The following is a 25,051-nucleotide window of genomic DNA, read 5'->3' on the forward strand; positions in this document are numbered from 1 at the left end:
GAAAGCTCCTTTCCGTCAGAATTGGGTGTCTGGAGCTGGAGGCGAGGCGCTCTCCTGGGAGCAGCAGCTCTGTGGCCTCAGGTGTTTCCAGCTGCTTCAGGCTTGTGCCAGCCCTGCCAAGCTTCCTGTCTCAGAAGCCCCACTCCTTCGCAGCTGCTCCCTTTGTTGCCCAGATGAATATTAGTTTTACTGAATTTTGGTTTCCATTCATTCTGGAGAGGCAGTGATTGAGCAGCCTGCCTCCCACAGCCAGCTGGAGGCCCCAGAGCCTGGGTTTGCTGCGGCCCGCAGGAGGTGGCATGCTGCTGTCTGCAGTGCAGCAAGTGGTGCGCTGCATGGGGTGGAATGCTCCATGCAACATGCACCATGCGATTGCTGGCAGCTGTGCCTCTGTCTGGCAGGGACCTGCTGGTGCCAGAAACTGTGCCCCTTGAGTTGACACAGACCGTGGGGCCCCCGTTGAACCTCTCTGAGGTCTTCAGATGTGCATGGTTTTGGTCTTTCTGTCATGCTTTCCATTTTCCTGAGTTTAGATGAAAGAAAACAAACACAAAAAAACATGGAAATCAAGTTTTGGAGGATTTGAAATTTATTTGTGCTTAGTCATCACACCCCTCAGTCTCTGCTGGGGTCATGCCACCTCTGCATCCCTCACAGGCCACAGTCAGATGCACTGGGTCATGTGACCCCACACCTCCCCCAGCTCATGTGCTCATGTGCTCCCCTCCTTGTGGGATGAGGACGCGGGGGCCCTGGTGAGGTGCTGTAGTAGGAGCAGACACCAGGCGATCGTGTGAGCACCCTCCCTGGCTGTGGGCACAGCAGACTGTGGTTCGCAGAGACTAGGGGTGAGGCCATGCTGTCCACGCCCCCCCACCCTCTGGCCTTGGTCTCCCTTTCTGTGCCTCATCCTCTGCTCTGCAGCTGGAGGGCATGCACTTGTGGGCTGACTGGAGTTCTCAGCATGTGCGTGTGGCACCTGGGCACCTTCGAGAGGTGGGTGCCTGTGAGTGCCCCCACCTCAGTCTTGCACAAAGGACCCTGACAACACAACTGTCCTTTCTCCAAGAAGCAGAGCATTGGAGTAGCACCTCACTCTGCACCACTGGTGGCCACAGACTTGCCAAGCATTGTAGGACCTTTCTGTGGACAGGGAATGCTTTGCCATGTCGCTGGAGCTCTGGTGTCAGATTTTTTAGTAGAATACTGATAGCCTCTGTCAGCTCTGGTAACACACTCGTTGTGATTTGAGTGGAGAGGACTCCCAACTTATGCAGGGTTTCGGAGCCAGTGTGTCCAGGAAGTCGACTGTGCCCCGTGTGCGGAGACCGACTCAGGGAGTCTGATCCATTGCCCTTCTGTGGTCACGCCCACGGAACGTGGTTGTTTGCCTTCAGGGTTGCAGTGTTGTCTGAGGTGTGAAGTTGGTGGTCCTGGGACCTGTTGGAGAAAAGCATGTCTTACTCTGCTGGTCTTAGGTTGGCTCTGTGGCATCTGCTCCCTGGGCGGGATGGCAGGAGGGCACTCCTCGTACTCCTTGTGCATGTTTTCTTCTTTCTTTTCCAGCCTGTGAAATCAAGCCTTAGTGTATTAGGTGTGCACATGCCTTGTCCCCACTGGAGCACCTGGGAATCAAGTGTTTTGGCACTGTCCAGTGCTCTGTGGGATCCTCGATGGCCCAGGAGCGTCCTGTCCTGGTCGGTTCCTCCCTGCTCAAAATTGCAGGGACCCTGCCACACCTGCTGCCATGAGGGCAGCACGCGTCTTAACGTGCTGTGAGCTCCAGAACTGCCAGACCGGACTCCCTACCTGCCCAGACCCCTGTGCTTGTGCTTGCCTCTCCTGCTCCTGTTAGCTAGGGCGAGTGGCCTTTTTGTTATCAGCCCCTTCATGTCGGCGCTGGGTCCCATCTCTTCTCTGGAACCATCCATCTCTTCAGCCTTTCTTTTCGAAGTGTGCTTTTCCCCCAGCCTTGTGAAGATGTATACTGCTCATCTGTAAGTCCTTCCCTGGCCTCTTTTCCTTCCTGCCCTGCTTTCCAGAGCCAGGCTCACAGGAGCTTTCCTGAAGCTTGTCTTCATTTTTTGGGTTCCAGTCATTTCTCCGCCTCCACGAAATGTGCTTCCCTCACATCAAGGCCTGGCTGTGTGGGGACTCTGGACTCTAGGCGCCGGCTCCCCGTGGAGCCCTCCTGCTTGGGGTTTTTCTTTTCTTTTTTTTTTTCACATGGAGTTTCACGCATCATCCAGGCTGGAGTGCAGTGGTGCAGTCTCAGCTCACTGCAGCCTCTGACCTCTGCCTCCCAGGTTCAAGCAATTCTCCTGCCTCAGTCTTTCCAGTAGCTGGAATTACAGGTGCACGCCACCACACCCAGCTAGTTTTTTGCATTTTTAGTAGAGATGGGGTTTTACCATGTTGGCCAGGCTGGTCTCAAACCCCTGACCTCTAGTGATCTACTCAACTTGGCCTCCCAAAGTGCTGGGATTGCAGGCATGAGCCACTGCATCCAGCTCTGCTTGGGTTCTGTGGTGCATGCTGCTGTCATGGCGGATCCTGTCACCTGCACTTGAGCTGTCCTTCGAGCTCCTCGTGTCCAGTGTGGCAGAACTGAGCTCGTGTTTTCCCAAACCTGGTTCCCTTCCCGCTCTTCCCATTTTAGGGTGTGCGCCACTGTCAATGTAGTTGTTTGGGTTGGAAATCTCCCATTGCTCTCTCCACCCTCCTCTTCCCACGAGTCCGCCATCTCCTTCCTGAATCTCTCTCCAGACCAGTAGCCTTTTGTCACCTCCATCCCGGTTTCCTCCCTCAGGCATCCTGGTGTTGAGATTCACTCAGGGTGGCTGGCAAAATATTACAGAAAATATTGGGGAAAGTTACAGATTAGTCTCAGACCTTGGAAGGCCGAAAGGTTTTGTTGGGACAGGCAGAAGGCTGTCTGTCCGTTATGTTAGGGAAAAGATGGGGATGATAAAAGGCTTTCCCGGTTTAAATCTGTTTACCCCACATCCCTTTGTCTCTACTCTGTTTCCTCATGTAAACTTTGTGCTGGATGGTCCTCTCACAGGGAGAGCAAAGGAAAATTACTCGTTAATAGTGTTTACTCGGGACCAGAAACCTAAAGCTTTTACTATTCGTAAAACCACTCTTTTAACCATGTTAATTATCCACAAGCATGTTGACTTAACATGTCTGTTATAAAATTCATAATGAATGTAAGGACGGAGAGGGAGTCTTGGTGGATTGGCTGCATTTCGGCCTCTGAAAGCAGCCAATGCCCATTCCTAACCCACTTGAATCACTGAACCAGGTGTGAGAGTGCATTCATTCACGGTGATAAACATCTCAGGTGGTGACCCCCGTGTGGCGAGGTCACAGTCTGGTGCACTGTGCTCACCCTCGAGGGCCACTCCACACCATGGCCCATGTCCTGCCTAGCCCTGGTCCCAGTGTGCGTCGTAGGTCCTTCTGTCTGCTCCCTTCCCTGGGTGGTAAGCTGCACAGGGTGTGGACCTGGGCCCTCGCCCACCACCACGCACTGCCTGCCGGGCCAGGCATCAGAGCTGCTGAGCAGGTGCGTGAGGGGCTTTGTGCTCTGCTGCGCTCACCCTGCCCCTCACTTTGCTCGTCCCCCTCAGATGCCACCCCTGCTCTTTCACAGCACTCAGTGCGATTGCGAATGGAGTGGACTGGCTGCCTTCCCGTCAGCTCTGGCGGGCGGACGTCATTCTAAATGGGGATGGCGGCGAGGGCGGACGTCATTCTAAATGGGGATGGCGGCGAGGGCGGACGTCATTCTAAATGGGGATGGCGGCGAGTGCGGACGTCATTCTAAATGGGGATGGCGGCGAGTGCAGAGGGACCTGCCTGGCACGTGGACTTGAATGGTCACTCTGTCTGACTCCTGAAGAGGGTCTAGAAAAATCTGCCCCTGCCCGCCTTTCTGGAGTTGCCAGTCGACTGTGAGGGTTGGCATGGTCAGTGTGTTCATGTGCTGTTTGATTGAACTTCATGTTTCTTCCTCCACGGGCAGCACTCAGGAGGCCTTGAAGAGCGGGCACTTTGTCAACGTCTTGAGCATCCTCGTGCGGCTGCAGCGCATCTGCAACCACCCTGGGCTCGTCGAGCCGCGGCACCCGGGCTCTTCCTACGTGGCGGGGCCACTGGAGTATCCGTCCCCATCTCTAATCCTGAAGGCACTGGAGAGAGATTTCTGGAAGGTAGGTGGAGGATCCAGAAAGCAGAATTACTGTTTGATGTCTTTTCTAGGCACATTAGAGATAAACCATCCTTGGAAATGGGTTCTCAACCAGCTCTTCTCCGCAGTTGCTGTTGCAGCTCCATGATATGTGGCACTGTCTAGCAGCACTGATGGCCTGCCACCCCGCTGGAGTGTTCCACCTCCGGAAATTTACCCGAGGGAGACAGGCGCACAGAGTGGAAAGATGCAGTGGGGGGGCTTCCTTGGCGTGTGTGGACTGTGGGCCGTGAGAAGCAGCTGAGTGTGCATGGTGTATCAGCAGAGCTTCTCCAAGGGCGTGGCCACACCTGTGTGGTGGTGTGGAGGAGGGTCTGCTTGCCAAGTGGCCGTCACAGGGCTGGGTCTGGATGCCCACCTCAGGGCCCTGCCATAGAATAGGTGTTTTTCTGCCACCTCATGCAGCAAGACTTTTTTCTTTTTGTCTCTAGGAAACGGATCTTTCTATGTTTGATCTCATCGGGTTGGAAAATAAAATCACTCGCCATGAGGCAGAATTGCTGTCTAAGAAAAAGGTACCCCAGAAACTCATGGAGGAGATCTCCACTTCACCAGCCCCAGCAGTCCGGCCAGCAGCAGCAAAGCTGAAGGCCAGCAGGTGTGTGTGCCCAGAGGCAGCAGGGAGGGTCGGCTCCTGGGACCCGGCAGCTGACCCAGAGTATGTGTGGTGAAAAGAGAGGCTGCTAGCCTAGTTGCATTATCTGCTGCTCTTGGGAGTCTTACTGATGTCCTTGGCCGCGGTACACGTGGCTCTGCAGAGGCCTTTTGGGCCGTGCGGTGCAGCGCAGCTGCTGACCTGCCTGAGCAGCAGCCTCCTCCTTGATATCTGCAACAGTTCTAGGGTAGGGTGCGGGCCAGGGCTGCATTTAACCTGGTGCTTCCTGTGGGGGCGTATGGTGTGGCTGCACCGCACCTGTGCTGTGAGTGTGGCGGGCAGAGGGCTCCACCTTCACGGTGATGTCACTGTCTTACAGGTGACATCTGAATGATGTCTGAAGTGGTGCTTCTGCCAGTGTCATGAGGCTGGGAGGGACAGACATTTTAGATGGTTAAATCAAGATATAAATGACTCATAGCCTACATCTAGCAATTAGAAATATCCAAAATCCTTTGTGCTTGGGTTAAAAAGAAAAGAGAGAAAAAGGAAAATAGGTATTTTGGAGATGAAGGGGCCAGTTCTGCAGACAGGTCTTTCTTGTTGGCACTTCTGTATTTGGCCTCACTGGGGACTTTGAGTGGCACCTTCCCTTCATCACTACCAGAGGTTTCTGCTTGTCCCGAGGACTCACGAACCAGCAGGCTGCTCCTCAGGGAGCCTGTAGCCCCCAGTTAAATGAACAGCACCCACTCTAGTAGGTGCTAGTCTATCTTTTTAAAATGGCTTTTTTAAATAAAAAAAATCTATAAAAGTTTTTAGGCCGGGCGCAGTGGTTCATGCCTGTAATCCCAGGACTTTGGGAGGCTGAGGTGGGTGGATCATGAGGTCAGGAGTTTAAGACCACCCTGGCCAAGATAGTGAAACCTCATCTCTACTAAAAATAGAAAAATTAGCTGGGTGTGGTGCTGGGCGCCTGTAATCCCAGCTACTTGGGAGGCTGAGACAGAGAATTGCTTGAACCTGGAAGGTGGAGGTTGCGGTGAGCTGAGATCGGCGACTTCAGCCTGGGTGAAAGAGTAAGACTTTGTCTCAAACAAAAAAAAAGTTTTTAATAGACACAGGGATCTCCCATGTTGCCAGGCTGGTGGTATTGAACTCCTGGGCTCAAGGGATCCTCCTGCCTTGGTCTCCCAAAGTGCTAGAATTATAGGCGTGAGACCGCACACTCGGCCTAACGATGGCTTTTGAAGGCCATCTCTGCCTGTTACATTGTATAGCGGTTTTGAAAGTGGCCAGTAAGGTCGGGTGCGGTGGCTCACACCTGTAATCTCAGCACTTTGGGAGGCTGAGACGGGAGTTGAGACCATCCTGGCCGTGGTGAAACCCTGTCTCTACTAAAATACAGAACATTAGCCCGGCGTGGTGGCGTGCGCCTGTAGTCCCAGCTACTCAGGAGGCCGAGGCAGGGGAGTCACTTAAATCCGGGAGACGGACAGAGGTTGCAGTGAGCTGAGATTGTGCCACTGCACTCCAGCCTAGCAAAAGAGCACGACTCCATCTCAAAAAAAAAAAAAAAGAACGTGACCAATATAGTTACCAGCTTAAAGAAAAGAAACCTGTCATTGTGGCTCACCCCTGTAATCCCAGTGCTTTGGGAGACCAAGGTGGCAGGATCGCCAGAGCCCAGAAATTCAAGACCAGCCTGGGCAACATAGGAGACCTGTCTCTCCAAAAAAGTAATAAAATCCAGGTGTGTTGCTGCGCGCCTGTATTCCTAGCTACTCAGAGGCTGAAGCAAGAGGACTGGCCGAGCCCGGGAATGTGAGGCAACAGTGAACCATCACTTGAACCGCCATTTTATCAGATTTTTGTCAAGTTGGTGTTTCTCACTCCCCTTAGCCCTTGCGCTGTCGTAGAGGCAACGTTTTCTCATCTACGTTGCTAAGATCATGGAAGTGAAAGCAGCAGTGCTCTGTATATTCCCAGTTATCGGGGTACATGTGCCATCCCACTTTGGTGTGCTTAGTCTTGTCAGCCACTCCCCCGGGCTTGGGTGAGCTTACCTGGAGCAGTGCTTAGCCGTGCTGGCCCCTGAGCTGGCTTCCCATAGGCAGCGGTGAACCCCGGCTCCAGGAGGTGGCCTGTCCTCTCTGTGGTCTGATGCTCTGTATCTTCTTGCCTGGACCAATGGGCATCTAGGTTGTTTCAGCCCGTGCAGTATGGCCAGAAGCCCGAGGGTCGCACCGTGGCGTTCCCCAGCACGCACCCACCCCGGACGGCCACCACGGCGGCCACTGCTGCTCCACAGGGCCAGCTTCGAGGACGGCCGCCTGTCGCCACCTTCTCTGCAAATCCGGAGGCAAAAGGTAGACTTCACGTAGTTGTGTGCTCTCCGCCTTACAGAGATTTTTCTGGAACAAGTTCATGGCACTTTCTTGTGCTTCTGGACGCGGTAATCATTCCTGAGTGGGAACAGACATCACCCGCTGGCTCTCTGAAGGTGCCTTGTTCAGTTCGTGATGAGTTTTAGGATTTTTTATTGCTTGTAATGGGTGTTTTCCCCTATTGGGGAAGTTCCACTGCTACGTGAGTGAGTGTTGATCTGATGATGCCAGCCACTGGGCAGGCTGTTTCTGTTGACGGAGGTGCATGCGTGCAGTCATCTAGGAGACTCCCGAGAACGTCTGCTCATGTTATGTTTTGTGCTGTCACTTCAACGAGATTATTCTTTTGGGGAAGGATAGGGTTAAATGGTAGAAAAGATCATCAAAATAGTTAAAAGTAGTATTTCACCACCTGGCCAACGGGGCCCTCCAAGCCGTGTCCATTCGGGTTTTCTGAGCTAAAAATCAATGCTCAGACCTGCATTGTTGCCAGCGTTCTCTATGAACATATGAGTGGAAGCTCTGTTGATACTTTTTTTGTGCTGTTTTCGGAAATAGTTCCTAATCGATACCAATGTTTGATTGGGCTGACTTCTCATAGTTTCTCTTTACTCTGGGAAATGTACCACAGAGTAATGTAGCTCGAAATGAAGACAGTCAACAACGTGACAGATTACATTTCTCACCCTGTGGACTACATGGCCCCTCCTTTTTTTTCTTCTTAAGAGAGGGCCTCTCTGTTGAGAGAGAGTGTGGAATGATGTTTATTTTATTTCTTGAAAGTACTGTATGTTATGAAGAGCCTCTAACAGCTTTGCACAAACGAACCTTATCGATTGCAGCAGCAGCAGTCCCGTTTCAGACCTCTCAGGCTTCCGCCAGTGCTCCACGACACCAGCCCGCCTCGGCCTCCAGCGCAGCCGCTAGCCCGGCCCATCCTGCGAGACTGCGGGCCCAGACCACAGCACAGGCCTCCACCCCAGGCCAGCCCCCGCCCCAGCCCCAGGCCCCCTCGCACGCGGCCGGGCAGAGCGCGCTGCCTCAGAGGCTGGTGCTCACCTCGCAGGCCCAGGCCCGCTTGCCCAGTAAGTGGCCTCACCTTTCCAGGTTTCTGCCATCTCTCTACCCCAGAGGAGTTGTGCTAAGGACACGGGGATGTTGGAGGAGCCTTGCTGTCTACTCCTTTGTCTTTCCCCAGCCCCATGCCCAGCACTGCCTCTCACCAGTGCAGCCGCCTCTGGCACGAGTCTAGCAGGGAGGGCCTCTGCGGAGGCCACCTGGGCCTTCTCCTGTCTGTGCTCTCTCTCCTCACCCCGCCGTCCAGCTCTGCTTTCCTGCTGCACTCACTCACTGCTTTGGTGCTGTTGACGGCCCTTCCCAGTGCTGCCCTGGACTTGCTCCACCAGCCATACAGGTGTGCTCCGGGGCAGCGGATGCTCCTGGGGCAACAGCACCTGCTTTTGGGAAGGTCTCTTCCTTGCCAGTCATGTGAGCTAGCTTTAGGTTCCTAAAAACATGAGCTCTTTTTTAGTCTCTCGCTTGTTACCAGATTTAAACTTGGGATGAGTAATTGCTCAACCAAGAAAACTGTCATAATTTAATGACTTTAAAAACAGTTACTAATTTTTTAAATCTAGAACATTTTGCTGTGTGCAGTGGGATTAGCATGTTTTCAGACCTTACATAACACCCTATTCATTCTGTGGTGGAGACGATCCTGACCTAAAGTATTACATTGTTTCCCAAGTGCCACTGCAACCTCTTTTTTGTTGGGACAGCAAAATCTTGTGGAGGCCTTTCTGGAAAGACGGAGCCAGGAGAGGTAGTGATGCAGAGAGACGCTGAGTTCACACTGGTTCTCTTTCCTTACGAGTCTCTCTCCCATCGCCCACAAATAAAGGGGAATCATCCTAGTTAATTGCCCTAAGGGAGAAAGCAGTTGCATGTTTTACATCTTTATCGGACTCGGCACTGTCTTGTGTGGGACGAGAGTCGTGTTGGTGGTTGCCAGAGGAGCTGTTCTTTGGGAGATCTGTGAAGTGAGCAAAACCGCTTTTCCTGTGGGTCGGTCCTCACTTGCGTATGGAGCAAGGAGGATTGTTGGGAAATTGACACTTCTGTGCACAAATCTCTGCCTTCTGTTTTCATTTTCCCTCCTTGTTCACAGTTATTCTGTGGGCAAGATATCTGTAGACATTTTTGTAGTCTCTTACTAACTGTTCTTTTTATCACTAATAATTGTGGCATGGATTTCTTGGGAAGGAAGAACATTTAGACTCCGGTATCAACCACTGGGAAATAAACCTTTAAATCTGTTCAGTTATAGCTGGAAGGTATTACCTTTTTGAGTTGGGAGCAAATGACCACATCTGAATTTCGTTGTTGTTGTTTTTTTTAAAAGTGTTTTAAACAATGCTAAGTTTTACTTTTTTTTGAGACAGAGTCTGGCTCTGTTGCCCAGGCTGGAGTGCTGCAGTAGTGCGATCTCAGCTTACCGCAGCCTCTGCCTCCTGGGTTCAAGTGATTCTCCTGTCTCAGCCACCTGAGTAGCTGGGACTACAGAGGAACGCCACCACGCCCGGCTAATTTTTGTATTTTTAGTAGAGATGAGGTTTCACCATGTTGGCCAGGATGGTCTCAATCTCTTAACCTTGTGATCCACCCGCCTCTGCCTCCCAAAGTGCTGGGATTACAGGTGTGAGCCGCCATGCCCAGCTACTTTTTTTTTTTAACAGTAAATGTTATAGATTGACTCTTACCATCTAATTCAGATTAGTATAAAGGTTCGTATCTTAAGGCTTTATTTATGTATGTGATGTATTTAGAGACATTACTAGATCTTATGGGTTCTGTGGCTCACACCTGTAGTCCTAGATACTTGGGAGGCTGAGGTGGGAGGATTTCTTGAACCGAGGGGTTTGGGGTTGCTGTGACCTGGGATCCTGCTACCACACTCTACCTTGGGTCACAGAGCCATACCCTGTCTCTCAGAACAAATAATAATAAAATAAATAGATCAAACTACATTCCTGGGTTTTGGAGCATTATGGGTGTCACTGAAGCTAGTTATTCTTTTGTATTTGCAATGATGTAATCTCTCTTTTGGAGCTAAATTGGACACGTACTTTTTCACCTTTTTAAAGTTCTCTAAAGTTTAGGTTCACATGTGAGTTTCTAGGTGTATTACACAAAGATGTCTGCTTTTTTTTTTTTTGAGATGGAATTTCACTCTTGTCGCCAAGGCTGGAGTGCAATGATGTGATCTCAGCTCACTGCAACCTCTGCCTCCTGGGTTCAAGCAATTCTTTTGCCTCAGCCTCCTGTGTAGCTGGGATTACAGGTGCCCACCACCGCACCCAGCTAATTGTTTGGTTTTTTTATTTTTGGATTTGTAGTAGAGACAGGTTTTCACCATGTTGGCCAGGCTGGTCTCAAACTCCTGACCTCACGTGATCCACTCCCACTTGTCCTCCCAAAGTGCTGGGGTTACAGGTGTGAGCCGCTGCACCCCGCCGATTTCTGCTTTTTTGATGTTTGGTTTTTTTACTGTTGGGTAGAAAAGTAAAATATTCCTTAACAGCTTTGTTAATAGAACTGATGTCTGATATCTAAAATCCCAACCAGTTATGGTTAGTTAAAGTCAAGCCATTAAAATCTGACATTTGCTTTTCTCTTTTTTATTAAAGAAATGATTCTAAAGAGTGGTGGAAAGCACTACCTGATAAACGTTTCTGTGGTGCTTCCGTTTATGATAGATGGCCGCGATATTCAGGAAACGATTGTCAGTGTGACACTCCCAAACTTCTTCCAAGATGATCTGAATTCACCTTTTCCCCCACGTTTCAACAGGTGGAGAGGTAGTGAAAATAGCTCAGCTGGCGTCCATCACAGGACCACAGAGCCGCGTGGCTCAGCCGGAGACGCCAGTGACCCTACAGTTCCAGGGCAGCAAATTCACCCTGTCACACAGCCAGCTCCGGCAGCTCACGGCTGGCCAGCCACTGCAGCTGCAAGGTAAGGCCAAAAATGACGAAGGGCCTCGTTGTGAGCCCTGCTGCCCAAGGGCCTGTCTCATGCGTCTAAGCTTCAGGCTTTCCCCTGTGTCCGATGACGCTCTCACCTCACGGCATGGGGTCATGGAGGACGAGCGAGACGACTTTCATCAGCCACAGGACTGCCTGCGCTTGATGTGTGCCAGATAAACAACAGACACTTTTGTTACCAGCATCTGCCCTTTGAAGAGAGTTTTGTATTTTGTAGATTAAAGTAGAAATGTCTGGCCAGGTGTGGTGCTGCTTTCCTGTGGTTCAAGCTACTTGGGAGGATGAGCTGGGAAGATTACTTGAGCCCCAGAGGTCAAAACCGCAGTGATCATGCCACTGCACTCCAGCCTGGGCGACAGAGCAAGACTCCATCTCTAAATAATAGATAATAACAGATAAATAACAGGAATATTTGCTGCTTTCTAATATAGGTGTGAGCCAAACTGTCCCCTAAACGCCACTGGATTAGTAATTTATGTATGAGAAATTATTTTCTTCTCTAAACAGACTTAATTCTATTTAACTCCCAGACCCAAAGCCCAGACCTTTGGTGAAGGGCAGCGTGTTTATATAGTAACTGCTCTTTAAAAAGAGTCTGGGTGAGGAGTTGAGTGGCCCCTTGTCCCAGAGGTAGAGTCATTTACTCCCTGTGTTTTAGTTTAGGGTTCAAAGAACATCCACAGCAGCCTTCCCCCGCCTTCCCCGACAACAGTAGGCTGCCTTCCCTCCACTGTCCCTGACAGTAGCCCCGGTGGCCACCCTCTCCCACCCTTCCTAGTCAGCAGCCCCAGCAGCCCTGGTGGCTGCCCTTCCCCCACCTTCGCTGGCAGCAGCAGCCCCGGCTTCCCCGGTTTTCCCCCAACAGCAGCCCGGGACCCTGCCTTCCCCCAGTGCTTTCTTCATGATTGCTGCCTGTGGCATTTGTCAGGGTAGAAGGTTTTGTCATCAGTGGGGTGAGCCCACTGGCCTCCTTGGAAAGGCCCACCCATCTCAGCGGAATGAGGCCTGCCACAGAGAAACGATTCAGTTTGGTTTACTTCCTTTTTTTTTTTTTTTTTTTTACATTTTTTGGCCCACAGAGGAGGGGCCACTTGTTAACATCTCTGATGGTCACCAATTTTCGTAGCGTATGACCTGGGAAGCTATCTCTCTCCAGAGTAAGAGAAGTCAGAAAGATGCAGTCACACAAGATCCAAAGTGCCAGCCTGTTTAAAAGGCAGCAGAAAAGCCACAGGATTCTGGGCTAAAAACAGTTTGGTTCTGTTTCTTCATTCTTCCTGACTGCTGTCAGGAGTGCCTGTGGGGATCTGGGAGCGAGGATGTCCCCACAACGGCTCAGTGCCTCCAACAGCATGGCAGGTCCTCAGCAGCTACGCGTCACACACCCTCCGGGAGGGACAGAGGGCATAAGCGAGAGACCTTGTCTCTCAGTGCACCACTCACTGTCAGTTATGGGTGGCCACTTTTCTCACAGTAACTGAACTTTGTGTGATTTGTGTCTGTAGATGTGATTTTCAGTTTGTCGCTTTCTTTCGTACTGTTTGGAAGTGCCTGGAGTGTGTGGCTGTGATGCACACGTGCCTCTCATTGACACCTGGCGGACCTATGATTGATTGCAGGCAGCGTCCTCCAGATTGTGTCTGCCCCCGGGCAGCCCTACCTTCGAGCCCCTGGCCCCGTGGTGATGCAGACCGTGTCTCAGGCGGGTGCTGTGCATGGTACCCTGGGAAGCAAGCCCTTGGCCGGCGGCCTCAGCCCTGCACCCTTGACCCCGCAAGGTAGGGTGCTCTGAGCCGGAGAGAGACCTGGCTTGGAAGCTGCCTTCTTTCTCTTCCTTCCAGGGCGAGTGGAAGGCATTCGTGTGTCTTTGTATCTCAGAACAGCACAGTCTAGTGTGTGCCCATCTCTGATTTCTACAGATGTGTCATAGTGTCAGCCTGATTTATTTTCTTTTTATTGTGCTTTTAAAGGTAATGGTTGGATATAATCAGCCTCTACTGTCCTTAGGTAATTTTGTTCTCACGAGAAATTTGGAATCATGGGAAATCTTGCTTGTTGGTTTATTGCCAACACATTGAGGGTGATCAGTTTCCCCTGGGAGCAGGAGTGTGCAGCTGCCCACACAGGGTCTGGGTCTTTGTCCTGGCAGAGCTGCCACTCCTCATCCTGTCTCATTGCCTGCCTTACCTCACCTCCAAGTCCTTGCTCTGCGCCTGCCTTGGCCCCAGGTCTCCCTGGACTTGCCCTGTCATGATGTGGTATGTTTTCAGGAGCTCAACGACCCGTAGACGGAGCTGGGAGCCTAGAGGGGTGAGGCGCTTTCCTTGGGATGGAGCCCTTGTCCTGGTGGCCAAGTGGTGTCCATTCAGTTCCAGCCCCACCTCTGCCTAGTGGGCGTGATGCTGGGTGGGCCACTGCCAACCTGTTAGGCCCTACTAGGCATCAGAGGAGGCTGGAGTGGGGAGGGAGCATGGCTTGCTCTTCAGTCCTGTTATGTTAGCACCTCCTAGCAGCAGGCCTGCATGCCAGCATGGGCGTTAGTTCTACTCGCCCCTCCCCTCTGAACCAGGCACTTGGAGATTCCAGAATCAGCTGTTGCACCCCCCTTCGGGGGCTGATGAATCGCTGTCCCATGGAAGCCCCCCTCAGCTCCAGAGGCCCCAGTACTAACTGGAGTCCTGGACCCTGAGACTCTGAGCCCAGACGCCCCCACGCCCAAGTGCTGAGTTCTGGCAGCCTCAGCCTCTTCCCTTGTTTCCCCTAAGGTGATTCTCACCCCTGGGCCCTTTTCAGGCGTCTCTTTGACCACATCCTGTAGGACAGTCTGCCACACTGCGTGGCGTGGCTTCTGCCTTCCTGATCGGCCCTGGCTGCTGGCAGGTGTCATATCAGGGGCAGCTCCAGGGAACGGATGTGAATCTGGCACTGGCTTGCTCTGTCGCAGTCATGAGGACTGTGTGGACTTCCTGCTGGGGCCGGGCTGCTCATGGCAGGCGGTAGCCTCACAGTCATCAAGTTGTCACCTGGGCTAGGAGATGGGGCACCCAGGGCCTCGGAGGTGTGCTGAGAGGCTTCTGGGTGGTGCTGGGGTGCTTCCCAAAGGAAAGGGAAAAGCCCCTGTCCACCCAGTTCCGATCATGGCCTGGGAGACAGCATGCTTCTGTAGCAGATCTAAAGCGTTTAAGTTTGAGCCACGCACATGGGGATGGAGGATGAGGCCTTGGGCATTTCTGCAGAATGTGCTGGCGGAGGGCGAGGTTCCGTGGAGCATGCCGGTAGCAGGTGATATCCCGTGACCCTGTTATTCCTTCTTACCTCTTCCTTATGCATTTGTAGTTGGTGTTCCTGGCCGCGTGGCAGTGAATGCCTTGGCTGTAGGAGAAACCGGAGCGGCCTCCAAGCCAGCTTCTCCCATTGGAGGGCCAACCCAGGTAAGCACCTGAGCCTGAGACCCTGGTGCACTCGGACAAGTGGCTTCCCAGGAGCCGTTCGTTGTGTTTGCTCGTTGTGATATTTAAAGGCCCCTGTGAATCCTTAAGTTATGGTACTGAATTCTTATTTTAAAACATAAATTTTCTAATAAAACAAATGAAACTGGATTAAGAGTGCCAGAATCTTTTTTTACTATTTTTATGTCCTGCAAGTCTGCCTGGGCATTAGAATTGCTCACTTGTGTCTTGAGAAACACTTCCCATCTTGGCAAGAAAGAGGATGCTTGTGCTCTCCTCTTATTTCTGTCTCTGTTTTCCGTAGCCCAAGACTGCGGGTATTGAAGTGGATCCTGTACATGGGAGATGCCAAGGGGTTTGGTGAAGAAGTAACTTGCCGTTCTGTTTCTCAAGTAACTGTTTTCATCCCTTTTTGATGAAGGAGGAAAAGATCAGACTCTTGAAAGAGCGCCTGGATCAGATTTATTTGGTCAACGAGCGGCGCTGTTCTCAGGCTCCAGTCTATGGCAGAGACTTGCTAAGGATTTGTACCCTGCCTGGCCACGGAAGGCTATGGTGGCATGGGTCTCTGGATGGTCATCGTGGGAAGGAGGCCAGGCCAGTGCGCAGTTACGCTTCACCTTCAGAAAATCCAGGCGAGCTGATGTTGACGCTTCGGCAGTGTCGAGAATCCCTGCAGGACGTTATTGACAGGTACCGCAGCCGGGTCCCTGCAGGACGTCATTGACAGGTACCGCAGCCCGGTCCCTGCAGGACGTCATTGACAGGTACCGCAGCCCGGTCCCTGCAGGACGTCATTGACAGGTCCCGCAGCCCGGTCCCTGCAGGACGTCATTGACAGGTCCCGCAGCCCGGTCCCTGCAGGACGTCATTGACAGGTCCCGCAGCCCGGTCCCTGCAGGACGTCATTGACAGGTCCCGCAGCCCGGTCCCTGCAGGACGTCATTGACAGGTCCCGCAGCCCGGTCCCTGCAGGACGTCATTGACAGGTCCCGCAGCCCGGTCCCTGCAGGACGTCATTGACAGGTCCCGCAGCCCGGTCCCTGCAGGACGTCATTGACAGGTCCCGCAGCCCGGTCCCTGCAGGACGTCATTGACAGGTCCCGCAGCCCGGTCCCTGCAGGACGTCATTGACAGGTCCCGCAGCCCGGTCCCTGCAGGACGTTTCCGACAGGTAGTGCAGCCCGGTCCCTGCAGGACGTCATTGACAGGTCCCGCAGCCCGGTCCCTGCAGGACGTTATTGACAGGTACCGCAGCCCGGTCCCTGCAGGACGTTATTGACAGGTCCCGCAGCCCGGTCCCTGCAGGACGTTATTGACAGGTCCCGCAGCCGGGTCCCTGCAGGACGTTTCCGACAGGTACCGCAGCCGGGTCCCTGCAGGACGTTTTTGACAGGTCCCGCAGCCAGGTCCCTGCAGGATGTTTCCGACAGGTACCGCAGCCGGGTCCCTGCAGGACGTTTCCGACAGGTCCCACAGCCCGGTCCCTGCAGGACGTTATTGACAGGTACCACAGCCGGGTCCCTGCAGGACGTTATTGACAGGTACCGCAGCCGGGTCCCTGCAGGACGTTTCCGACAGGTAGTGCAGCCCGGTCCCTGCAGGACGTTATTGACAGGTCCCGCAGCCGGGTCCCTGCAGGACGTTATTGACAGGTCCCGCAGCCCGGTCCCTGCAGGACGTTTCCGACAGGTACCACAGCCCGGTCCCTGCAGGACGTTATTGACAGGTACCGCAGCCCGGTCCCTGCAGGACGTTATTGACAGGTCCCGCAGCCCGGTCCCTGCAGGACGTCATTGACAGGTCCCGCAGCCCGGTCCCTGCAGGACGTCATTGACAGGTCCCGCAGCCCGGTCCCTGCAGGACGTCATTGACAGGTCCCGCAGCCCGGTCCCTGCAGGACGTCATTGACAGGTCCCGCAGCCCGGTCCCTGCAGGACGTCATTGACAGGTCCCGCAGCCCGGTCCCTGCAGGACGTCATTGACAGGTCCCGCAGCCCGGTCCCTGCAGGACGTCATTGACAGGTCCCGCAGCCCGGTCCCTGCAGGACGTCATTGACAGGTCCCGCAGCCCGGTCCCTGCAGGACGTCATTGACAGGTCCCGCAGCCCGGTCCCTGCAGGACGTTTCCGACAGGTAGTGCAGCCCGGTCCCTGCAGGACGTCATTGACAGGTCCCGCAGCCCGGTCCCTGCAGGACGTTATTGACAGGTACCGCAGCCCGGTCCCTGCAGGACGTTATTGACAGGTCCCGCAGCCCGGTCCCTGCAGGACGTTATTGACAGGTCCCGCAGCCGGGTCCCTGCAGGACGTTTCCGACAGGTACCGCAGCCGGGTCCCTGCAGGACGTTTTTGACAGGTCCCGCAGCCAGGTCCCTGCAGGATGTTTCCGACAGGTACCGCAGCCGGGTCCCTGCAGGACGTTTCCGACAGGTCCCACAGCCCGGTCCCTGCAGGACGTTATTGACAGGTACCACAGCCGGGTCCCTGCAGGACGTTATTGACAGGTACCGCAGCCGGGTCCCTGCAGGACGTTTCCGACAGGTAGTGCAGCCTGGTCCCTGCAGGACGTTATTGACAGGTCCCGCAGCCGGGTCCCTGCAGGACGTTATTGACAGGTCCCGCAGCCCGGTCCCTGCAGGACGTTTCCGACAGGTACCACAGCCCGGTCCCTGCAGGACGTTATTGACAGGTACTGCAGCCCGGTCCCTGCAGGACGTTATTGACAGGTCCCGCAGCCCGGTCCCTGCAGGACGTTATTGACAGGTCCCGCAGCCGGGTCCCTGCAGGACGTTTCCGACAGGTCCCGCAGCCCGGTCCCTGCAGGACGTCATTGACAGGTCCCGCAGCCCGGTCCCTGCAGGACGTCATTGACAGGTCCCGCAGCCCGGTCCCTGCAGGACGTCATTGACAGGTCCCGCAGCCCGGTCCCTGCAGGACGTCATTGACAGGTCCCGCAGCCCGGTCCCTGCAGGACGTCATTGACAGGTCCCGCAGCCCGGTCCCTGCAGGACGTCATTGACAGGTCCCGCAGCCCGGTCCCTGCAGGACGTTTCTGACAGGTCCCGCAGTCTTTTCGGGGCTCTCTGGCTGCGTTGTGCTCCGGGAAGGCCCCTTGTCTTGTGGATGTTCATCTTATTTCCATCGGCTTCTCCCCATGGTCTCTTTTAGAGATCTGTTTTGAGGTCACTCTTTGGGGGTCTTCAGCTTTGGGATCAGATGGTTTTGTTATCTTGGTCTCTCAGTGCCAGGTGCAGCTTCTGAAGGAAGTTGGCAGCCCTGGGGGCAGAGCCACAGCACTGAGTTCACACTCTGCCTGGGGACAGATCACTATGCTGCTAAGGAATTTTTTCATTTTATTCTTTCAAAAAAATCATCGTATTAAAAAAGCCACATGAGTGTGTGAACATCACATGCTAAGAAATGTGTGTACCAGTTGAGCTCAGAACATGTTTTAATGGAGAACAAGTCCGAGCACTTGGTGGCACCTGCCGCTCTTCCTGAGCTTGCATTCAGTAGAGCACGTTACGCTGTCTGCAGGTCCACTCTCTGCTTGGACCCGTCTCCAGGCGCTGCACCAGATGTGTTTTCTCCCCTTGGCAGCTGTTGTATTTCTCACAGTTGTCTGCTCGACAAAGGGAAACCTGGTTTCTCCCTGTGCCTTGACTCAGCTTTCAGGATCGACCTATTTTAGATCTTTCAGATCAGGAAACACAGTTAATGGAGGAAAAGAAAACCGGGAGTTCCTCGCCAAGGCCGAATAAGCCACCTCTGGCTTCTCCTGGTCTGTGGGTGGCTAAGTCAGTGCCCTCGTGCTCCTGGAGGTTTTCTTTCGGGTGCCGATTTGTCTTTGGTGCTTCTCTCTCATGGAACATCATGGTGGCCATTCGTTTTGAATACATCTGGGAGTGAGTCATAGCTGATGTCTGTAGGAAGGACCTTCTGGTGCAGGTGACTGCCACAGGTTGGAAGGTAGGCCTCAGGTTGGCTGTGTGAGCTCCGCTATGTTGTCACAGTCCTGCTGTTTGGAAGGTTCCTTCACCCTGAGTCTGGTCCCCATCCTGGTGGCACAGTGGCTGTAGCAGTTCTAGTGTTCACGAGACAGTGCACCTTTGTCCCAAAGTTTCCGGGTGAAGACACTAGAAACAGAATGGCTCACCTCTGAACTAGTGCCTGTGGTCTGGGGAATTCACCTCCACTGATCGTTTAGCCCTGGACTGTCTGAATCAGTCCCTAAGGTGGTGGTTGGTGGCCAGAACTGGTTAGGATCTGCCTCGTGGGGCCTCTGCCTGTGTGCCAACAGCCATGTCTCCATGTGACTGGGTTGGGCCCTGCCATTTCCTGGGACTTGGACTGTCAGAGGTCTCAGCCCCTCTTTCGGGAGCCCCCATGCTGGGTGAAGGCATGTGGCTCCTGCTGGTGACAAAACTTGCTTTCTGCTCCTCAGGGTGGCCTTTGTGATCCCTCCGGTGGTGGCAGCACCCGCCTCCCTGCGGGTGGCGCGGCCACCACCCCTGTTCAGCCACAGAATGAGGATCTTCCGGCAGGGCCTGAGAGAGCACGCTGCCCCCTACTTCCAGCAGCTGCGGCAGACGGCGACTCCACGCCTGCTGCAGTTCCCTGAGCTGAGGCTGGTGCAGTTCGATTCAGGTATAAGGGAGGTTGGTGACACAGTCCGTTGTGTGAGCTGGACTGGCTCTGGATGATGAGGCACTGTTGATGTTATTCATTTCCCAGGGAAGTTGGAAGCTTTAGCTATCTTGCTTCAGAAGTTGAAATCTGAAGGACGTCGGGTGCTGATTTTATCACAGATGGTTCTTATGTTGGACATTTTAGAGATGTTCTTGAACTTCCATTATCTTACCTACGTAAGAATCGATGAAAATGCCAGCAGTGAGCAGCGGCAGGTGAGAAGCACACTGCTTACCTCGGCCCTGACGGTGCAGCCGCCGGAACTCAGTCACCGGCTTTTAACCTCATGTCTAAGTGCTGTGTAGATTCGGGGGTCTCATGACCCTTCTAAGTGAAAGGGGAAGGATTTAATGAGCCTTCTAACTTTGTGAGTCTTCACACATCCTTTGGTATGTTCTGTTAAAAGCCAGGTTGTTAGGTAAATGCAGTCTTGATGTCTCAGGATAAACGCTGGTGACCTGCAGTCCTCATAAGATGACACCGGTGCACTTCAAGACGTAGCTACGGGGTAAAAATACGAAAACAGTTCCAAGCAATTTAGAATGAAAGGAAATACACGTGAGGGTGATATGCCCATTGTTTCCTTATAGATTTGCCAAGGCTGTTTCGATTCCATAGGCACAGTGAGTCAGATACTCGTATCCTGCTCCTGGAAGCATAGCCTAGTATGGTGCCCTAGAAAGTAGCCTGGCAGTGTGGATTTGAACCATAAGGGTGCTGCGTGCTTGAGTCTATATTTAGGACCTTTACTCACATGACAGCAAACACACCACGTGGAGATCTGTCTACACAGTTGTTGTTGAAATGTTTATGGTAGTTCATGGTTGGGAAGAAAGTGTTCAACGGAAGAGCGAGTGCATAGGGCTTGTCCATGGGCCCTGTGCCCTGGCAGCTTTGTGAGCAGAGACTGTTCCCCAGCATTCCACGTGCTGTGCTAGGTCCTCATCAGCACCATTTCAGAGCCAGCTTTAGCACCACGGTCCACTGTTCCCCAGCGCAGAACCAAGATGCTGCTGTGTAATCACACGACCTGCTTTATCTTACACACGTGCTCATGTGCACGCTGGAGAGGACTAGAAAGGAATAGAGCAAAAGGCCATTTCACAAGTTTTCTTGACAGTAATATAATAAATTATACATGGAATGTTTTGAGGGAAGAGAGTTGGTCCACAGTTAGGTTTTGTTTTGGCACGGAAGTAATTATAGAAGAGAAGTATTCATGCCTGTCACTTCGTGGTCCTCCGTGAGGTTAGAAGAATGTCGTTCACAGTTTTGTTTTTCCTGTGTCCTCAGCCTTACTCCAGGGGCTTTTTGTTGCCTGTAAAGTGCCCTGGCATTGCCTGAGGATAGATGAGAAAGCACATATCCCTCCCCAGTAAGACGCTGTTTTCTTCTGGGGCCTACAAGTTGAGCTGACAGTAAATGCAAGGCGGAATCAGGTTTCTTCCTTCTTGTCACTCATGGCTGTATTATTTAAGCAGTTACGAGGGTGCTGGCGGTGGGTGCGTGCAAGAGGACGGCAGCTGCACAGAAGAGCTGGAGTACAGCGCTGGGACCTCGATGTGCCTTCAGCGTGGAATACAAACCAAGCAGTTTTGCTGTGCGACAGTTCCCAACTGATAAATGTCGAAACGTGTTAAAGGTTTCCCAGCATTTTCCAAGAATACTAACTCAAGTGTTTTGTTTCGCCTTAGGAACTGATGAGGAGTTTCAACAGAGACAGGCGGATTTTCTGTGCCATTCTCTCCACTCACAGCCGTGCCACAGGTATAAACCTTGTGGAGGCAGACACCGTCGTGTTTTATGACAATGACCTAAATCCAGTAATGGATGCCAAAGCCCAGGAGTGGTGTGACAGAATCGGGAGATGCAAAGACATCCACATATACAGGTGACGGCCTGCTGGGCGGCGGGGGGGGGGGGGCGCGGGTGGGATGAGGAGCTTTGCAGGGGTTTTGGTGCAGAAAGCACTAGTGCAGAAACAAAAGTAAAACTATAGACAGTGTACGATGGCTTAGTTTTTAATGATGTTTTGTTTTCCTTCAGACAGAGTTCTGTTTCTGCCATTTTATCTCTTCCTTTTATTTACACTCAACATCTGCTTGAAATCGTGGGTTAGTGGTGCTGCTCAGACCAGTCATCTTGCTGCCTTCAGTTTTGAAATGTGGTACCTCTCCTTCCAGAGTACCTCAGTCTTAGAAGTACAGGTTTACATTTTGGGTTGTTTTAATTATTATGAACGACAAATTACCTGTCAGTAAAATGGCCATTGAAAGAACGGTCAACTGCTGTGGAAAAAAAAAGAGAATTAAATTCTTTTATTTTCGAGATGGAGTCTCGCTGTGTCACCCAGGCTGGAGTGCAGTGGCGCGATCTCGGCTCACTGCAGCCTCTGCCTCCCAGGTTCAAGTGATTCTTCTGCCTCAGCCTCTGGTGTAGCTGGGACTACAGGTGCGTGTCACCACGCCCAGCTAATTTTTGTATTTTTAGTAGAGACGGGGTTTCCCCATATTGGCCAGGCTAGTCTCAAACTCCTGACCTTGTGATCCGCCTGCCTCAGCTTCCCAAAGTGCTAAGATTATAGGTGTGAGCCACTGCACCTGGCTAAAATCTATTAATATTTTTAAGGATAAAAACTGTAACTGTCAAAACATAATTGGGGGAAATGGAGGAAGGTTACTGTATACTTCTAAATTTCTAAGTGTTGCTGTTATAGGGTAATAGGAGATTTAATTTTTTTTTTGCTGATTTTGTGCCTGGTTGTGTACTGAGCACAGCGTAGGCTCCCTCTCATCGTGACTTCGTGACTTGTCACTTTCCAGTAGGGACCCTGCCACTAGACCAGTGTGGCCTCTGCATGAGGCCTCATGGGCAGTAGCTGGCCCCGCAGTTGAAACCCTAAAGTGTGCTCTTAACCTCTTGTTATTATTACTGTTTTTTCAGACAAGGTCTCACTTCGTTGCCCAGGCTGGAGTGTCGTGGCACAATCTTGGTTCACTGAAACTCAGCCTCCTAAGCTCAAGTGATCCTCCCAAGTGGCTGGGACTACAGGTGTGCAGCACCACGCTTGGCTAATGTTTGTAGCTTTTGTACAGACAGGGTTTTGCTATGTTGCCCAGGCTGGTCTCGAACTCCTGGGCTCAAGCAATCAGCCCATCTCAGCCTCCCAATGTGCTGGGATTACAGGCGTCAGTCACTGCACGCAGCCAACCATTTGTATTCAACAAGACAGTTGGTATTATAGCAATTCAATGCCGCATTTAAACAGTTTTATTAAATTTTCCTTGCCATAAATGCATAACATGTTCCTTGAGGAAAACAAGGAAAGCCTGTAAAGAAAAACAAGGATCCTCTAGCGGCAGCAATGACTAGCATTTAGAGTGTGTCTTTCTAGACGTGTTTCTCACTCTGTAAGAGGCTCACACTGTGTCTTGTAGGGGCAGCAATGACTAGCATTTAGAGTGTGTCTTCCTAGACGTGTTTCTCACTCTGTAAGAGGCTCACACTGTGTCTTGTAGGGGCAGCAATGACTAGCATTTAGAGTGCGTCTTCCTAGACGTGTTTCTCACTCTGTGAGAGGCTCACACTGTGTCTTGTAGCGGCAGCAATGACTAGCATTTAGACGTGAGTCCTCCTAGACGTGTTTCTCACTCTGTGAGAGGCTCACACTGTGTCTTGTAGGGGCAGCAATGACTAGCATTTAGACGTGAGTCCTCCTAGACGTGTTTCTCACTCTGTGAGAGGCTCACACTGTGTCTTGTAGGGGCAGCAATGACTAGCATTTAGAGTGTGTCTTCCTAGACGTGTTTCTCACTCTGTAAGAGGCTCACACTGTGTCTTGTAGGGGCAGCAATGACTAGCATTTAGAGTGCGTCTTCCTAGACGTGTTTCTCACTCTGTGAGAGGCTCACACTGTGTCTTGTAGGGGCAGCAATGACTAGCATTTAGAGTGTGTCTTCCTAGACGTGTTTCTCACTCTGTAAGAGGCTCACACTGTGTCTTGTAGGGGCAGCAATGACTAGCATTTAGAATGTGTCTTCCTAGACGTGTTTCTCACTCTGTGAGAGGCTCACACTGTGTCTTGTAGGGGCAGCAATGACTAGCATTTAGAGTGCGTCTTCCTAGACGTGTTTCTCACTCTGTGAGAGGCTCACACTGTGTCTTGTAGGGGCAGCAATGACTAGCATTTAGAGTGCGTCTTCCTAGACGTGTTTCTCACTCCGTAAGAGGCTCACACTGTGTCTTGTAGGGGCAGCAATGACTAGCATTTAGAGTGTGTCTTCCTAGACGTGTTTCTCACTCTGTAAGAGGCTCACACTGTGTCTTGTAGGGGCAGCAATGACTAGCATTTAGAGTGCGTCTTCCTAGACGTGTTTCTCACTCTGTGAGAGGCTCACACTGTGTCTTGTAGGGGCAGCAATGACTAGCATTTAGACGTGAGTCTTCCTAGACGTGTTTCTCACTCTGTGAGAGGCTCACACTGTGTCTTGTAGGGGCAGCAATGACTAGCATTTAGACGTGCGTCTTCCTAGACGTGTTTCTCACTCTGTGAGAGGCTCACACTGTGTCTTGTAGGGGCAGCAATGACTAGCATTTAGAGTGCGTCTTCCTAGACGTGTTTCTCACTCTGTAAGAGGCTCACACTGTGTCCTATTTTGTAATCTTTTACTCTTTTAACAGTACGTTGTGTGTACATTTGCCTGGGGATGAGTATAAGTGTGGTGCATGGTTTGTGTTGAGTGGATTAGTACTTAGTGTGGAATCCCTTCTGCATTTTTGGCCCTTTAGCCATTATTAGCTAAAATTGGAAAATGATTTTATTCTCACTAGCAGGAAGGTCTCAGACATGGCCTTAGCAGTGCAGGAACAGCCTCCAAAAGGAAGCATGAGGTGACCTTGCAGGATGCGGGGTGAGACGTGCAGAGTGTGAAGACACAGTCTGTCGACTGGGTAGACTTTGTTTATGTGGATGTGAAGTTTTTCCCAAGTAACCCTAAAACAGCATTTCTGTGAAAGCCCTCATGGCTGTGAGGGTTGGGTAAGGTGGTGCTGGCGGTGCTGACACCCTGTTGAAGGCCACCATCGTGAAGCCCAGCGTTGCGGGTGGGAGTGTGCCCCACCATGAGCTGTGGGAACCCCCAAACCACATAAGGGTGCTGTCAGTGTTGGGGCAGATAGCCCAGCACCCATGGGGATTTAGTATGTTACAAAGGTTGGCTGTCACAGTAACTGGTGGGCTTTTATGTCATGAATGTGCCACACACCTGGCTCACTAACTAGTGAGAGGAGGGCTTGGAGTGCTGCTCCCACACCTGACCAGAGCGGAGTCCAGATGAAGGACTTGAGTGTTAACTGTGGAGCAGCAGTATTAGAACACTCTGGAAGAGAGACAGTACCTGTGGCCGAGAGCTGGAAGGGACCCCCTGAGCCCCACAGACCCTGAAGTCGGGAGACAGGTACACTCAGCTGCAGTGAGAGAGGAAGCCGAGCGTCGCACAGATACAGAGAGACCAGTAGATAGGCGGCTGATAGGGTGGGGAGACGATTTGCCATTCTCACTGCAAGTATAGCTCTTAAAAATCGAGAAGACACGTAAAGACCCCCCCGCTTACTTTTAAAAAGGAAGAGCCT

General features: G+C 52.3%; 1 protein-coding gene and 1 non-coding gene across 42 annotated transcripts in view; both read left to right on the forward strand.

Annotated features, from left to right (window-relative positions):
- The window catches only part of EP400 (E1A binding protein p400), a 131,327-nt gene that overhangs the window by 66,925 nt on the left and 39,351 nt on the right, over positions 1–25,051 (forward strand). For 19 of the 41 annotated variants that reach the window (XM_035258235.3, XM_035258238.3, XM_035258247.3 and 16 more), the window contains 11 exons: positions 4,031–4,217; positions 4,687–4,853; positions 7,053–7,219; positions 8,080–8,322; positions 11,087–11,251; positions 12,900–13,058; positions 14,617–14,711; positions 15,151–15,422; positions 19,176–19,378; positions 19,466–19,635; positions 21,115–21,311. In XM_035258235.3, coding sequence (XP_035114126.1) covers positions 4,031–4,217; positions 4,687–4,853; positions 7,053–7,219; positions 8,080–8,322; positions 11,087–11,251; positions 12,900–13,058; positions 14,617–14,711; positions 15,151–15,422; positions 19,176–19,378; positions 19,466–19,635; positions 21,115–21,311 — 2,025 coding nt within the window. The remainder of the gene's footprint in view (positions 1–4,030; positions 4,218–4,686; positions 4,854–7,052; positions 7,220–8,079; positions 8,323–11,086; positions 11,252–12,899; positions 13,059–14,616; positions 14,712–15,150; positions 15,423–19,175; positions 19,379–19,465; positions 19,636–21,114; positions 21,312–25,051) is intronic. The other 22 variants (XM_035258249.3, XM_078337785.1, XM_078337800.1 and 19 more) reach the window with 3 other exon arrangements.
- Positions 20,705–20,840, forward strand: LOC118144693 (small nucleolar RNA SNORA49). Its single transcript, XR_004729443.1, has one exon. It is a non-coding gene; the product is annotated as a small nucleolar RNA SNORA49 (small nucleolar RNA).

This window comes from Callithrix jacchus, chromosome 9, assembly GCF_049354715.1.
Source record: "Callithrix jacchus isolate 240 chromosome 9, calJac240_pri, whole genome shotgun sequence".
Taxonomy (NCBI): Eukaryota; Metazoa; Chordata; class Mammalia; order Primates; family Cebidae; genus Callithrix; species Callithrix jacchus.